This window comes from Medicago sativa, chromosome 2 (genome assembly GCF_051527215.1).
Source record: "Medicago sativa cultivar Bolivia chromosome 2, Bolivia_mono, whole genome shotgun sequence".
Classification (NCBI taxonomy): domain Eukaryota; kingdom Viridiplantae; phylum Streptophyta; class Magnoliopsida; order Fabales; family Fabaceae; genus Medicago; species Medicago sativa.
This window is the reverse complement of record NC_140750.1, coordinates 32,054,296-32,071,734: the sequence shown is the minus strand read 5'-3', so window position 1 is coordinate 32,071,734 and position 17,439 is coordinate 32,054,296. Positions and strand designations below refer to the sequence as shown.

The 17,439-nt window shown below is 32.4% G+C and overlaps 1 protein-coding gene across 2 annotated transcripts; it reads right to left on the bottom strand.

Annotated features, from left to right (window-relative positions):
- Nucleotides 1–8,262: 8,262 nt before the first annotated feature.
- Nucleotides 8,263–12,528, bottom strand: LOC146946291 (putative WRKY transcription factor 47). 2 transcript variants are annotated; one of them, XM_085744425.1, is made up of 6 exons: nucleotides 12,367–12,528; nucleotides 11,910–11,993; nucleotides 11,525–11,695; nucleotides 10,829–11,080; nucleotides 10,603–10,716; nucleotides 8,263–9,162 (listed from the first exon to the last, which is right to left on the bottom strand). In XM_085744425.1, exons 1-6 carry the CDS (start codon nucleotides 12,484–12,486, stop codon nucleotides 8,617–8,619), a joined length of 1,287 nt encoding a protein of 428 aa, XP_085600551.1. In that variant the 5' UTR covers nucleotides 12,487–12,528; the 3' UTR covers nucleotides 8,263–8,616. The 2 variants fall into 2 exon arrangements, with proteins under 2 accessions (XP_085600551.1, XP_085600552.1); XM_085744426.1 differs by having other exon boundaries at nucleotides 10,829–11,077.
- Between the last annotated feature and the right edge of the window lie 4,911 nt (nucleotides 12,529–17,439).

Here is a 17,439-nt window from a genome sequence, read left to right as displayed (position 1 = left end):
CTCTAAACATTTGCGTTTTAGGGTTTAGTGAGCAAATTTGATCATCTCATATGCTCTTATCATCTTTGTCTCCTAACTCTATCTCTCTCAAAATTTCACTCTCTCTCTCTTGTGTGTGTATTAATGAAGAGAAAGAAAGTGTGAGAGATAGAGAGGGAGAAGAGGAAAGGAAAGAAGATTGAAGGAGAGGATCTATATCCAATTAAAGTGTGACAAGTAATATTGATTCATGCAAACATGAACGTCATTGAGAAGCTAAAAAGGCTCTCATTAAATATATTTACTAGATCATGTAGTACAATTTACTTAGGTAAGCTATATATATATATATATATATATATATATATATATATATATATATATATATATATATATATATATATATATATATATATATATAATAATAAAAAAGAAAAAAAGTCAGGAGGTCATATACTTTTTTTTTTTAGGTTTTCAGGAGAACATAGACTAAACACCGGAAAAAATAAAATATATTACATTGTAGGTATTATAAACATTTGCATTCTTTGATGTTGTAGTATGACTCAAAATTTGATGGATGGAGAATATTGTTGCTAAAAATATAAAAGATTTGTTCCAAATATATTTTGTGCTGAAAATATATTTATGGACAATAAATATATTTTTGTACCGTATGAAGGAGGAATTGATGCAAATATATTTTGAAAGGGAATATTATATTTTTGATGCAAATATTCTTTCACTGAAGGAGAAAAAAAAGAACGTATCTTCAATGTGATATTCGTTCCAAATTTACGAGTTATATTTTACTATAAATATAGACATTGGGTTTAGAAATATCAGAGTTAACTTTGAGATAGAGGGGGCTGAAACAAGGGTTTAAAAATCAAACTAGGGTTTGTATAGAGTTTGCTCTTGGCAACAAACACCAGGGTTGGGTTGATTCACCTTGGGAAACACTATTAGGATTGAGTCTCTTGGTCATGGGAAGAGATTGGAGTTTTGAGTAGAATTAGGCGGGAGACTTATTCTTGTAACCCATTGATATCTCTTTTGTAAAGTTATAGTGAAACGGAGGGCTGCCCTCTCCCCCAGACTAGGTCAATTTGGACCGAACTGGGTCAACAAATTCTTTTGTGTTCTCTCTTTCTTTCTCTCGTTGTTTTCTATTTTTGTTTGTGATTATAACTTCCATACACTTTGTTTTGGTTGCTTGATTATCCCTTGCTCCACACATCAAGTTTGTTATTGGTGTGATTTTTTTCATCGAATTCATAACATTTGATTTCCTGAAGCATAAAAAAAAACTTGATGACAAGTTCTGTAAAACCTTGGTTATCCTCGTTGTATGGATCAAAAGTTCTAAAAAATGAGCAAATGATCATGCGTAACAGTCGAATTTAAAACCTGAACAGAAATGGTTTGATGATTGTCCTCTTCTTGCACTAAGTAACCCTATGGACCTACGATACACATATCTGGAATTTCAAGTACACTTTCTCCCCAAAGAACTCATGAGTAGAAGTTTTAGGACTCTCTTCAATGTCAACACAATTTACTGACGCTTCAAATTTTTCTTCAAATTTTTCTTCCCTGTCCACAACAATGTTTAAACCACTTTGTTCAACAATTTGAGCACCCATATGTCTTCATGTTTCAAGATATCAACAATAACATTTTTCTCATAAAAAATGCTTTTCAGTTTACTGTATCTTTATTTGATTTATGATTATTATTATCAACAGTACACATTCATGAGCGGCAACATTACTAATACCGTGTTAAACAAGTCTATCAATCGTTGGATTATATATATTATGACACCACAGTTTCAACATACAAAAATATAGCCCTTGAATTTGAAATGTGGAATATGTTGAAATATTTACTCTAAATCGCCTTTGCATGAAGAGCGTTTTGATGAGAGATGACGCGGGTCTCTTATAACTTAATTATGGTCATGAGCTCAAATCTAACATTGGGTATGCAACAACGTTAAAAACTCCTAGACTATGAACCATTCTCATTTTTTTTTCCTTCACAAAATGAACCATTCTTACTTTATAAGCTAAAAAAAAATATACAAACAAAAAGTGATACATAAATAGAAAGAACCAATGACTCATGCGAGACACATGCATGCGACCTGTTGTTTTTGGATTTCCAAACTGTTGTATTTGGATTTCCAAATTTTATTATCTACCGAAGTTGTTACTAGGTTGAGTCACGACCAGGTCGCTCTCTTTAAGACGTTTCGTGGCACTACCCAAAATTGTGCAAGGTAGACTATCAACCACGCCGCCTCCTGGATAAAACAAGCCCAGCTACAACTGTTCGATTAACTACTGCACTGTAGAAAATCGTCCGAGATTTACACCTTCGAATATGGTACTAAGACCACTCTTTAATACTGAAACCACTTTAATATGGTATTATTACCATTCTATATGGTGCTAAGACCACTCAAATATGGTGTTTCCACCATTCTAACCTTTAAGTTCTCCAAACTTTCAATATGGTACTACGACCACTCAAATATGGTGATACCACCATTTCTCCTCAAATAGAAAAATATTTAAATAATTTATATACTGTTAAGATCATTCATAATTCCGACGGGACATTATTATCGAAAGGGACTATGATCTTAATAGTACTCTTTATTCCGAAGGGACTTAGATTATTGAAGGGACTATGAACTTAAGACCACTCTTAATTCCGAAGGGACATTAAACCGAAAAGGGACTATGGTCATAAGAACACTCTTAATTCCGAAGGGACAGAAAGGAGTAGAAGCAGAAGAAACTCGTTAGCACAAGTCGGAGGGAGAAGAGAGAAACCGCACAGGAAGCATCAACTGTGCGATTTGGTGTATTTTTTTGAACTGAGTGGTGTCCTCTATTTACATAGAGATTCTGTAACTGTTTTAGCACAAATTGCGACAACAGTTACTCTTAATGGATAAAGTTAAAATGAAGTTTATCCATTAATCAGTTGAACAACACTTGTGGATAGGATCAAAAGAAACAAATCCACAAAAGTGGAGGAAACAAATTATTGGATTTGAATGAAGGAAATATAAGAGATTTAATTAAATTCTTATTCTTATAACAACCACCATAAGCTAAATTTATGGGAAGTGATATTCTCGAATAAAAATAATATTACTATTATTTTTATCATTATCAAGTATTTAAAATTAAATACCGCAATTTAAACACTACTAATGTGTGTGTTCTATTTTATGTGGGACCCCCACACTCTATTTTTTCAATTCACACAACATTAGATCAAAGTATGATTACTTGGTGTTTAATCTTCCAATTTATTTTCCAGCATCACACTAATGTTCCAACAATCTCCCACTTGAATTTAAAAAATGGTTTCAATAATAACGTCAAAACGTTTCTATAAGGTTGCTAATAAACAAAGGTGTCACCTACAACTTGAACCTCTGCATAGCGAGTAAAATTCTGATTAACAAGAGTTGCTTACAACATTGAACTCTATCTCAGACATAGAACCCACACACAAACCTTTTCAAAAGGTGTATTCTAAAAGCCCGTGCGTTTATGGCCTTGCACGTGTATCCCGGTTTTAACGAACGCTCTAGGTATTCTGCCCTGAATACCATAGGAACCGGCCCTTAGTTCCACATTCGTATAGGTGAGTCTATCAAGAGTACTCATGTAGCTATGTACTCCACTCCAAATAGAGTATAGATCTCATTAAGAGTTTCTATTTTCTCATCCTTCTATCGCTGCAGGAATCATGCTTTCTTACTTTTAACATAGCATGTTCTATCACTTGTGACTTGTTATTACCCATTGAACCTATTTCTTGGGATCTCCAGTCATGTAGGTCGGGTTACCATCACTTGTGACCTTTGGGCATTAGTCTCATCCTATTGGATGTGTTTAGGACTTTCTTTTTAGTAATTCCTTTCGTCAAAGGATTGACTGATTCTTTTTCAATACGTACATGATCTAGTTTAACCGTTCCTTTTGAGAGTAGCTAGCTCTCCAATACTTTATGTGTTCATGACTTAATAATCATCTCTTACCATTGTGGTAACGATTCTCAGTTTTGTAATAGCTGCAGACAATCACAACAAATTAACACTTCTGGAAACGGTTTTATCCACTAAGGGATCTCAACTAGCAAGCATCTTGTCAACTTGCTTCTCCACTAGTTTTCTATAGTCTTCTCATCTCAGATTCATTCCATAGTGGACTGAGTCAATATCATTTGGTTTAACAAACAACTCCTCTAGTGATGCTCAATGTGCAAACACTAGTCGATAAATATTCATCTGAAAGATGTTCTATTTTATATCTTGTACCATTTAAGTACAATAGGTTACTCCTAGTGAAGTAATCCTAGAGTCATAGTCTTCTTAAGGCACCTCATGACTCTTTCTATAGCATGGCAATGCTTTTCTTTTGTCTACTAGTAAACTTGCACAAGAGTTTTACGACATCGACAATGTCGGGTCTAATACATTCATTGGCTTACCTAAGGACTGTCAATGATGCTCGCATATTCTATTTGTTTAACTTCATCTCAAGTGTTCTTACACTTGGATCATAATATATGCTTGCAAGTTTACACTCAAATAATAACATTTTCTTAAGATCTTCTCAACTTTGTGAGATTTATCAAAAAAGGTTTCTTTTCTGATCTAGTAATCTTGAAACCAAGAATTACTTCAACTTTGTCTAGGTCTTTCTTATCAATGTTGTTGATAAACAATGATTTCACATAATTCATAACATGAATCTTTAAACCAAATATGAGCAAGTTGTCTTCATAGAGACATATGATTGTGCAAATATTATTTGTCACTTTCATTCACTTTATACTCATTCGATAACATTAAAATGTCAAATTTTTTCATGTCATTCCTTAAGAGTTTGTTTTAGACCATACAAATAGTTATCTAACTTTACAGACATTGTTTTCTTGTCCATGAATCGCAAAACTTTCAGGTTGTTTCATATAGATTTCTTCTTCTAGTTCACCATAAAAAGGGGTAACTTTCACATCCATTTGGAGTACTATCGAGTTATGAACGACGGCTAAAGGGACTAGTACTCTTATGGATATGATTTTCGTGACTGGTGAATGAATGTCGAAGAAGTCTATATTTTTCTCTTTGTCTAAAACCTTTGACTACAAGGAAAGCCTTGTATTCATCAACCGTACCATCAGGTTTTAGTTCCTTTTTCCAAAATCCAAATACAACCGATTGATTTTGCAACTATGAGACAAGACAACCAAGTGTCATGTTTTGTTAGACTCTAGAAAATTCATTTCATCGTTTATTGCTTTTTGCCATAATTCAGCATCCAATGAGGATATAACTTCTTTCAGGTTTAATGAATCTTCTTCCAATGTATAAACCAAGTTCATACTCTTTAACAATTTTAGCTTTCTTACCTCTTTGAGGTTCTCTAACATCTCGTATGATGTTTCCATAACTATTTCTAATTACATGAATGTGATTAGATATAGTGCCCCCACTAGTTCTTAATTTTTAGAAGGGAATATATTTTGCCCCCCACTAATGCCGTGCTCCCATTAGAGCCTCCACTAGTGCCCCCACTATTCTTTAGTTAAAGGGGTAAACATTTACATAGAAATCGACATCTTTTAAATTCTATGATCACTTTAACATTTAGGTCATAAAACCTATATGTTTCGTTATTTATCGCATACCCGATGAATACACATTCATAGGCTCTACTAGTGAGTTCAACTCTCTTGGGTGCGAAATCCGAACTTATGTCAGATAATCCCAAGTTCAAAGATAAGACAAGTTGGATTGTCTTTTCTTCAAAAAATTCTTAATTAGAATTTTTGTTCATAGACTTGGGTACTCTATTCAATATAAATTTCAATTTTTTTTTTGTTATAAAAATTGAACATATCAAGCGTATCAATTTTATTTTTTCCAACATTGACAGTCATCAATAAATATGATAAAAATATCATTTTATCATTTCTAATTTATGTGTCATCAAATTCACACATATCATAATTTATTATGTTTAGAGATTCATATTCTCTAAATTCTGATTTATATGAACTTGTGGTTCATATATCTTGACTGCAATAAATAAAATTGTCTAATCATATAACGTTGGAATTAAGTCCAAGTTACTCAAGTTTAAAATTAAACACTTGTTCATGATCAATTTTGATATGTCAAATATTAAAATCACACAACTAATGAAATAGAAGGAGAATTTAATTTTTAACATACCATCAAAGTGCAGTCTTTTCCCACAAGAATGCATGGTACAGAAGTCTTTCTTTAAGTCTGAGTTAACTCAGTCTTATTCAATAGAAATCTGAAATTCAGATTCTTTCTTATTTTTATATGAAATATTTGAAGCAAATTTCTCATATAAATTCTTGCCGTTTTAATATGCTGACCAGCGACTATGTATACCCAATTTGTCAATGGTGTAATTTGATGCATAAGCTTATGGAACTTCACGTAAATTGTTTGAAAAATACATCATGTAAGAGTATTAAGTTTTATATAAAAAAAAACTTTATCATTGTAATTCTTGTTACTGTTCAGTAACAAATGAAACAAATTATTTTTCTTATTAGTAACAAGAGTGCGTGACGAAATCAAATTAGTAACAAATTATTTTCTTTTGCGGTCCAAACATTTTTCATATGTTTTGTAACAAACTAAACTTGTTTGGTTCTGTAACAAATAATTTGTTTTGTAACAAATTATTGTTTCACTATATGGCTCTGATTTCGAAACCATATTTCAAACAAATTCAACGTATTTGAATTTTTAGTGTTGTTATTTAAAAACAACAATCACTTCATCGTTTCAGTCAAAAGATGTATTTCTATAGCTTGATTTACCCTTAATATATTTAGAGACAACTTAACCTTAATAAGTAACTTCTTCGGTAAGCATAGTAGATCGAAACGTCTTAAAATTGTTGTTTTTGGATTTCGAAATTCTATTATCTACCGAAGTTGTTACTAGGTTGAGTCACGACCAGGTCGCTCTCTTTAAGACGTTTCGTGGCACTACCCAAAATTGTGCAAGGTAGACTATCAACCACACCGCCTCCAGGATAAAACAAGCACAGCTACAACTGTTCGATTAACTACTGCACTATAGAAAATCGTTCAAGATTTACACCTTCGAATATGGTACTAAGACCACTCTTTAATACTGAAACCACTTTAATATGGTATTATTACCATTCTATATGGTGCTAAGACCACTCAAATATGGTGTTTCCACCATTCTAACCTTTAAGTTCTCCAAACTTTCAATATGGTACTACGACCACTCAAATATGGTGATACCACAATTTCTCCTCAAATAGAAAAATATTTAAATAATTTATATACTGTTAAGATCATTCATAATTCCGACGGGACATTATTATCGAAAGGGACTATGATCTTAATAGTACTCTTTATTCCGAAGGGACTTAGATTATTGAAGGGACTATGAACTTAAGACCACTCTTAATTCCGAAGGGACATTAAACCGAAAAGGGACTATGGTCTTAAGAACACTCTTAATTCCGAAGGGACAGAAAGGAGTAGAAGCAGAAGAAACTCGTTAGCACAAGTCGGAGGGAGAAGAGAGAAACCACACATGAAGCATCAACTGTGCGATTTGGTGTATTTTTTGAACTGAGTGGTGTCCTCTATTTATATAGAGATTTTGTAACTGTTTTAGCACAAATTGCGACAACAGTTACTCTTAATGGATAAAGTTAAAATGAAGTTTATCCATTAATCAGTTGAACAACACTTGTGGATAGGATCAAAAGAAACAAATCCACAAAAGTGGAGGAAACAAATTATTGGATTTGAATGAAGGAAATATAAGAGATTTAATTAAATTCTTATTCTTATCACAACCACCATAAGCTAAATTTATGGGAAGTGATATTCTCGAATAAAAATAATAATTACTATTATTTTTATCATTATCAAGTATTTAAAATTAAATACCGCAATTTAAACACTACTAATGTGTGTGTTCTATTTTATGTGGGACCCCCACACTCTATTTTTTCAATTCACACAACATTAGATCAAAGTATGATAACTTGGTGTTTAATCTTCAAATTTATTTTCCAGCATCACACTAATGTTCCAACACGACCATTGTTCTTACATAGTCATTTACCATTTATTGTCACAAAACCCATAATTTGGCCTAAAAATCAGCCCTTGTACCTAAGAAATTAAACTAACATTCATTACGTGTCATTTAAAATTTCCTTTCTCCTGCTCAAAGATATCCATTCACTACTATATAATAGCATTTGAGTCAGATACAAAATTATATTACATGACCAAGAACCAAAAATTCTTCAATAATTTATATATCGTGCCAAGATGGATTAATGTCTTGGAGTGAAGATAATGTAGATTTCTCAAAAAAAAACTTACCTATACATGTATATATGTGTGTATATACATATTCACCTATTCAGCTAGTACACAAGCCACATTTACTGCTTGATTATTAATTTATATGACAATTTTTTGGATTCTGATCCTCTCCCACGTTGCAGCAAATTTTTGCTGCACCGTTGTACAATGGGAGAGGATCTGAGTCCCAACTTTTTATAATTAACCACTACTCTTACTAGGTAATTGGCTTTGGTTATTAATATTTGAAGAATCTCCATTTGTGAACGAGGACATGGCTGAAAATAATGCTTCCTTGAGAGAAGGATCTTTTTCTAGAGCTTCACTCACAACATCAACCAAAGCAAGTTTTCTCTCATTGTTTATCATATTTGGAAACACCTCAAATGATGGAGGGTAATGACCTTGGAATGGAAAAGGGAGCAATGATGATTGTTTATGATTTTTGAATTGTAAATAGTTACTTGGAGGGAGTGTAAAATCAAGTGTAATTGTAGGGCATGTTGGAGATGGAGAGAAAGTAGCTATAACATTTGAGTTTGGTGGAGATAATGGTGAAGAGAAGAGGAATGTATTTGTTAGATTGTTGCCATATTGTTGTAGATTTGTTGATGAGGTAGGAAGGAATGTGTTGAGTGCTGATGATGTTAGGTTTGCTATTGGTTTTGCTGCTGGTGGAAGTTGATGATTATGGCTCCCTTCATAGGTTGTGATGAACACACTCTCATCCTTGAAACACCTTTGCACCTGTTAATTGCAATGTAATTAATATCATATATTGAGTTAACAATATGCAAAAAATTTCATTCATATAGACACCATTTTAAAACAGAATTACACAACAATAATTTGATCCTTAAAATAGTCTCATCATTATTCCTTATGATGTATTCATGACTTTTTATGAAAAGTGCACTTACAATTAGTAAATGAGACAAGTTTTCATGGTTTTGAACAGAAGTACATATTTGAGACTACAAATAAGTGAAAAATTTGTTAAAATAATGTTTATTCAGAGTGTTGCAAAATTCAAGAACTAACTATTGGAGGATAATCAATTACTGCAAGAATATGAGCTATAGAAATTCTCATTTCATTCTTTTAGGTTGAATGTGTAGGTATCAAAGCTCAAATAAATAATTGTTTCCTTCCCATCATCATCTTCCTTATAATGCTAATTAGTGGCATAAAGAACTTTAAATAGATAGTTTATTAAATGAGAATCCATAAAGAGTGTCTTTAGAACACTCGTTTAAAAAGACCCTAATATGAGAAACAATACCCTTATAATATTTGAAAATAGATGAACCCCATTTTCGAAATATTTGAAAATGCTAAATACATCTTTTTTCATTAACTTTGAAAATGTGTTCTTCCTAGTTCGCTTCCCACCTTTCCTTTCACAAACATTCATTACATGAGTCTTCCATTTTATTTATTGTTCGGTTATCATGTTATTAATACGAAACTTTCACCTCCATCTTTTTTGGTTGTGTTCGGGTTCGAACCCCAGACCTTGCTATATTATCAATTGAACTATTCTTTCACCTCCATCTAGTAAGAACTAATAGTCTTCCATATCTTTGATAGAAATTTAAAATGAACATAAAATTTTAAAAGATAAAAACTGAAAAAGTTTTTGTAATGTAATTGGAGCCTAAGTTTGAAGTGCTTTGGAATGTTCCTCCCCTTTTTCAATGCATTAAAATTGTTGTGATGTCTCATTGTAGTGCATCATCAATTAAGGACGAACACCAGAACAAAGTAACATATTTGCTCAAATATCAAGATATAAAATATTGTACTTTCTCCATTTCTATTATACATATAAAAACAAGACAAAAAAAATTGCAAATCAAAAATATATTGACAACATTGTATTTTTTTCTTTAATTTTCCCCTCAAATTAATAGTTTGTCCGCATCATTCTCAATAGAGAGGAAACAAGTGAAGTGATACCACAAACATAAAAAACAAAAATTGTTCAATTTTTGAAATAACATTTTTTAGAATTTAGGTTGGGCTAACATTTAACGATTTCCAATTGAAATTCTTATATTTTGCATAAAAGCCAACTCACTTCTATAAAATCGATTTATAAGATTTAAAAAAAACTCGAACTTATGATAGTTTTTAGGTTATATCATATCAAAATGGTACGATCTATGAAATTAAATAATAGTTTACCTGCTTACGAACTGGGCATGAAGTCCCCATACTGCAACGATAGTAGGCTCGTGGACAAGGGTTGCCCTTGGCTGTCTTTTGTCCATATTTTCTCCATTGACACCCATCAACCATCTAAACATTACAAATTAATTAACACTTAAAATACAAATTAATCATTATTGATTACTATATTATTAGATTATTGTACTAATTAAAAAAAGAAGAGTTGCATGCATGTCCTTACAAATGCAAAATCTGATCGTGCCCTTATGGACACTCTAGCTCTCCTGCACCCAACCTCAGATGATTGGTCCTCTATTTTGCTATTTATTTCACCTTCATTAATGTACTCACATGCAAGATTTCTTCCCATGTTGTTTTCATTGTTTTCCACTATGGCAAATCCATTATTTTTGCTACAATCTGAAGGTGAAGGCTCATCAAAGAACTGACGAGTAGGTAACACTGGTTTCTCCGCATCTTGTGTATTTCCCTTCTAATTAATTATGAAGAAAAAATGTACAAAGGTTAATATATGCAATTATATTTATTACAAGTTGAAAATATCATAGGTTGAAAAAGTTTAATTGACCACATTCACCAAATCCAAAATTAGAGTTTAATTTATCATATTGAATGTGTCTAACCAATTGATGATCGACAACACTACAACATATAGGCCATGTTAATTACATAAACAACAAAAAATTATACGTTTCAAATTTTTTATTATCATTAATTATTTGTTTATTTTTTGTGTTTATCTATTTGTAAGTAGACGGGATATAATTAATTAATTGTAGCTATAAGTATTGAAAATATTAAGACGTGTTGACCAAATACATGAGATCATTAAATATTTCAAGCAAATTTAATAGAACAAAAAAATGAGTGTGAATCAAATAAGGATATGTGAACAAAATTTTGAAGTCAAACTTACCAGCAGCAAGTTGTGATTATTTTGAGGCAAGGAAGATGATTGATGCATATGCATAGCCAAAAGTAAACGATTCTGAAGAACATTGCATCGATCGTTGACCAGATTTAGCATACCTCTTAAATTTTCATTCTCCTTCTTTGCTTCATGAAGCTTCACTCGTATATTGCCAATCTTAGAGCAATTATCAAATCAAAAAATTACTTTTATACTATCATATAAATAAATTTAAATTTATGTGTGAAAGTTAATTAAAAATAACACATGCTCTTAATTCACTAATAAGATTAATTACTTTATATACTCTCATATAAATAAATTAAAATTTATGTGTGAAAGTTAATTAAAAAAACATGCTTTAAATTCACTAATAAGATTAATCACTTACTTGGATTTGGGGATTTCCTTGAATTTGATGGGGAAGTTGTGTTGTGTTATTAAGGCTCAAACTTAATAAAAGAGTAGATCCTGGCTGCATGATTTTCCCATCAAAATGTCAAGTTATTAGGTTAGGTTTTTTTGTTAACAAAATAAGTAATTGAGATAAAAGAATGATGAGATGAAATCTTTGTCCACACCCATGATTTTCATCATAAGCTAACAAAGAACAAAAACTACTTCAACTTCTTTAAAAAGAAAAAAAACTACTTCAACTTATAAAGCATTAGATGCTCAAGTCTATTTACCTAAACAAAGTATATGACTCTTTATAAAGCATTAGAAAATAAAGCAATGAACAAAATTGTAAATTTTATGTATGAATCGAGATCATCGAGGCTAATAATCAAATATCAAATATGGAAATTAATCCAGTATACACAAACATGGCATAAATGAAAACTTACAGTATTCTTATGGAAGGAAGAGGATTCATCGATCTTGTTTTGTAGATCTTTATTGTTATTATCATATGGTGGCCTTTCATCAACTTCCAGCAATTTCATTGTTTGAACTTTTTCTTCCATTTTATGTAGCCTTTGTGTTGATTGCTGCTCTATAGTTCATGTGAGGATCTAACTTTTGATGCATAAACTATATATATAAGGGGAGTGCAGCCAGCAGATTCAGTTGATGGAACTTCTACACACCACTAGTCTTTGCTAAGTCTATTTTTCCAGCTACTTGTTCCCCTTTAATTTCCATGAAAAATTAATTATACAATTGCTTTTAAGTCATATTTTATATAAATTATAAAAAATGACCTCAAGTACAGGTGGCTTGAAAAAAAAAAGCTAACAAAACGAACATAGTTAGGCTAGCGGAAAGACTTAAACTCTCAGAGCGTGACGAACTAAGATTTAAATATCAACTGAGATAATGAAATTTAGTGACAAACACACCTCAAATAAGATTATCTTAATTGGAAAAAATTTATGAGAAAGTAAAAACTACCGAGAAATGTGTGGAAGAAGATAGGTGTGTGTGTTCATAAAAGGTGTCTTCTAGCAAAACTATATATATATATATATATATATATATATATATATATACACACACACACACACACAAGCCACCCTTTGGTGGTGTCTTTTATCAAGTCACACCTCAAGGTGTGATTTTCACTTTTTAGTTATAACTTTGATAAAAGACACCTTCATAAAAAGTAGTTGGTGTCTTTTAACAAATGCTCATAGAGTAACTTGATAAAAGACACCTTCATAAAAGGTGTCTTTTAACAAAGTTATAACTAAAAAGTGGAAATCACACCTTGAGGTGTGGCTTGCTAAAAGACACCTTCATGAGTGGCTTCTAGCAAAACCCATATATATATATATATATATATATATATGACATATATTTTAATTTAAATTAAACTATTGCACTTTAATTGAAATAAAGGTTACAATAATAATGTTTTAGTTTTTATTTGTTTAATATTTGGGTGTTCTCAATTAAAATAAACTTATGATTCTACACTTGAGAAAAATTAAATTTCTATAAATCTATAGTTTTTTTTACCAAAACAAACTTAACTCATTTCATTAATTATAACAGTATCAATACAAGATGGCATATAATCATGAACGTGTGAACTGGTATAAGATAATGACGCCATTGATGACAAATGGGAAACAATATTTGCTTCCTAATGAAACCTAGCTTAAAGTTTTGATAGATTCTAAGTGAAGTTTTGCAAATATCATTGATAACACCAAACATGGAATTGATGTTGAGTCTTCTAGTTATGCAGTCAACCATTTGCTCGCAATCAAGTTCAATGGACACCTTAGATAGACCCATACAATCAAGCAATTTTATCACTTCCTTTAAGCCCCTTGCCTCCGCTTCGTGTGGTTGTGGTAATCCGTAGAACCAAGTTATTTTTTCCTTCATGAACTCTCATAGGCTACCTCTGATGTACATTCCTTTTCTGTAACACCCTTGTTCCTTGAAGATTGCTGCATCGATGAACCATAATGATATAACTTTGCAAAATAAAAATAGGGGTTACAAATATAATATAGTCCTTAATGTATTATATTCTCTTGTGACAAAAATCTCATGTCTATCATACTCGTACACAGGTTTTCCTTTTTAGTTAATTGTCATTTTTTTTTGCGTTAACCCTCCTATTCTTAGGGTAAAGGGGTCACAGTGATCCGGAGTTTGACCGAAAGGTAAATAAAGTCTAGTCAAGAATTGAGCTCAGATTCTCCTGAACAATTTACCATTTGCTAAAAACATGTTCAACCCTAGTTAATTGAATCAATAAAGAGGATTTTTAGAGAGGTTTATGATGTTTTAAGGGACATTTTGTAATGTTTTCAATTTGAGACATATAATTATGTTCATTCCCTAAACTAAACAATTTCATAGGTGTTTTGAATTTATTAGTGAAAAATCATGTAATTCAGAAAAACAATATTTATCGTGGAATTTTTCGCGGACATGGAATGAATATGCAAGAGACCTCTAGAGATATTACAAATTAGGGAAATTTTGTCCTAAGTCGCAATACTAAAGCAGAGTAGGAAAGCACTCGAAAAAACGAAGAAAATGGTGAAAATGGCACAAGAGGTTGAGGCCATGTGTGAGGTGCGAGCCCTAGGCGCTTGGAACAAAGATCAAAATGATATTTATTTGTGGCCACTTGCTAAGCACGTTACCCTACTGTTGGATCGTATTTTATCTTATGTACATTCGACAGGTAAAAGATGGTTCAAAGCTGCAAAAATCTCTAAGTCCATGATTAGAGGTTGTTGGGTTCGACTGACAGTGAGATCGTTCGACAGGAGACACGATTCGACAGGCAGTTAATTTAATGAAGAGGTTGGCTTCAAATCTCTAGGAAGTGGGGAGACAGGTAGTTTCTGGTCGAGGAAGTGCGATTCTTAGTAGTTTAGTTTTTGCAGTTATTTCTTCTATGTATAAATAATAGTTTTTCATAGTGAAAACGTGTCGCAAATCATTTATAGAAATTTTAGCACTTGAAGTACCAGCGTCGAGTGAAAAGAGTCACATAATGTATGTAACTTGATTTGTCGAACCACCTTTACATTCAAATTCAATGCAATTTACATTTATCTTTAGGTTTTTGCGTTTAAACTTTTAAGTATTTTTACTAGCATTTTCTCTTTACTTGATCTGTTTTTCACTTTTAAGTTTCTGAGGTATCAGAAGAAGCGGTGGAGGCAGAGGAACGTCCTCTGCGTGCGGAGGAGGCAGATGAAGGAGTGTTTCGTTCATCTTGGCGGAAGGATGAGCGTCAATTGTAGCTTCGAGGTCAGCGTCATTGCCGTTTCCTTCCTGATTCACTGGTTCGAATATCAGGATCGTCCGATCTTGGACGATTTGAATCGCAAGACGTGATTCTTGTGCGACGAAATAACGACTCGTTGTGGTTCTTCTACGATTTTCGATCATTACTTCGAAGGATGAAGCAGCAACTGTCAACCGTTGTGGTGGAGGAACTTATAACTGAAAACAGTTACGGCGGAGGAGCGTGTAACAAAAAACGGTTATGGTTGAGGATCGTTTGACCATGGCGGGTAGCGAACGATCCCCTCCTTATAGCACCAAATGATCTGTTTGGTGAGGATGAATGAGAGGCAGCGGTGGCTGAAAGTGCTCTGGTACGGTGGCGACCAGTCTTCGCGGTGGAACGAAAGGTGCCTGCAAGCACGTTAGCACTCTAATGCCAAATTCAATAATGGAACTGAGAAAGAGTGTGTAGAAAGTGTTGTGAAAAGTGAATCATACCTTGAGGGTGAAGCAATGTCACTCTTATGTAGGCGCGCTGTGAGAATAATCGCCTATGGGTTTTGCGGCGTGTGATTAGGAACTGTTAGAGGACACGTTTAGCATGATCCTTGCGTAGTGGAGTGCTCGTATGCGATGCGGTGCATTAAAGTTGATATGTTACTTCAGGCGGGGGGCCTTAAGGCAGTGTAAGTTTTAGGCCACATGTCAACGTAGAATTGGTCTGTTCACTCTTCTTCCTTATCCAAATAGAGCATAAGGGTTCACTTTTAAATTATACATCTTCCGATTGCTATTATATTCACAAAACTACCTTTTATATTCATTAAATAAATAATGTATTTGGTATATACTATAGATCAAATACATTAATTATTTATTAAAATTTAAAAAAGATTTTTTTGATTATACGTAGGTGACAAGTTAATATTACTTACTCCGTTTCATAATGAATGTCACTCTAGCCAAAAAAATTTGTTTCAAAATGAATGTCACTTTACATTTTTAATACAACTTTATTTTTTTTCTCCCAACTTTACCCTCAATAAATACTCCAACTTTTCTCTCGCACAATTTTCAATGCAACTTTAAGTTTGTCTTTTTTTTGGGCATTTTAGTAAAAGTGTTATGTCTAATGATTATTTTATTCAATTTATTAATTTATGTGCAATTGGCTAAAACGACACTCATTTTAAAACGGAGAGAGTATTAGACAACCTTTAAAATCAATCATCTTGGATGTCTTCGTTTCCTTTTTATTCAGGAAAAAGAAATTTAGGGAGAAGATCACTACATTAATGCCTTATCCATGCATTAATAAAGAAGGCAACAAATGAATTACTCAAGCTTCTTATACATTTCAAATGCATTTATTTCCAATGGAATTTTGCTCATTATTTGTGGAAATTATAATATGCCTCCTTCTAGTGGATGTAATACTGTTGAGAAGTCGTCAAATTTTCTATGCCATAAATAACAAAATTGAAACATAAACATGATATTTATTAGTGCATATAAAATGAGATACGACGATACTTCAATTCAAATTAAATAAAATAAAGACAAAAATAATGAGAACTAAGAAGGAGATGGATCTTACAAAGAGAATTAAGGAGTGTGTTGAACCAAAATGGATTTTGTATAATGTGTCTGAAGTTTTGATGATAACAAAGTATAAAAGAATAACTGGATATAATAATATGTTTTCAAGTGTGTGAGACCATAAACTCTGAAAGGGTCAAGCATCTGAAGGTGAAAAGCCCCCGAAGGATTGAAGAATCTAAGACACATCTATTAGTTTGTGTGTTTTAATCCATAATCATGATTATCAAGTGATTAAGACTTAGTTAGTTTTGGTTTGGATGAGTTTGTTAGGAAGTTAAAAGAGACTTGATCTCTAAGTCGTTGTATATATACTTACTTGTAACTCACTTTTCATAATCCAATGTGAGTAACAACTTTCAATACTATTCTCTCTCTCTCTTTCATAAATCTATAACAACTTCTAACCACCATAACCAACTTCATCTTCTCCATTGAAACCCTAAACCTAATTTCACAGTGTTGCTTGCGCATGAAGAAACCATAAGCTGCACTAATAATTGGTACTAGAGCCTTGGGTTATCATTCAAGGTAAACACGAGAGATATTGTGAGGGGTGAATTTTCTGGGAAACACGAGTGAAGTGTGAAGATTCATAGGTTTCGTGCGAAGTAAGA

Bases quoted from the DNA above. Each gene is read 5' to 3' on its own strand.
- LOC146946291 (XM_085744425.1), bottom strand. From the start codon at position 12,486: ATGGAAGAAAAAGTTCAAACAATGAAATTGCTGGAAGTTGATGAAAGG. The intron at 11,994-12,366 runs GTAAGTTTTCAT...AAAATCATGCAG, and splicing joins CTTCCTTCCATAAGAATACT to CCAGGATCTACTCTTTTATT. The intron at 11,696-11,909 runs GTAAGTGATTAA...AATTGCTCTAAG, and splicing joins AAGGAAATCCCCAAATCCAA to ATTGGCAATATACGAGTGAA.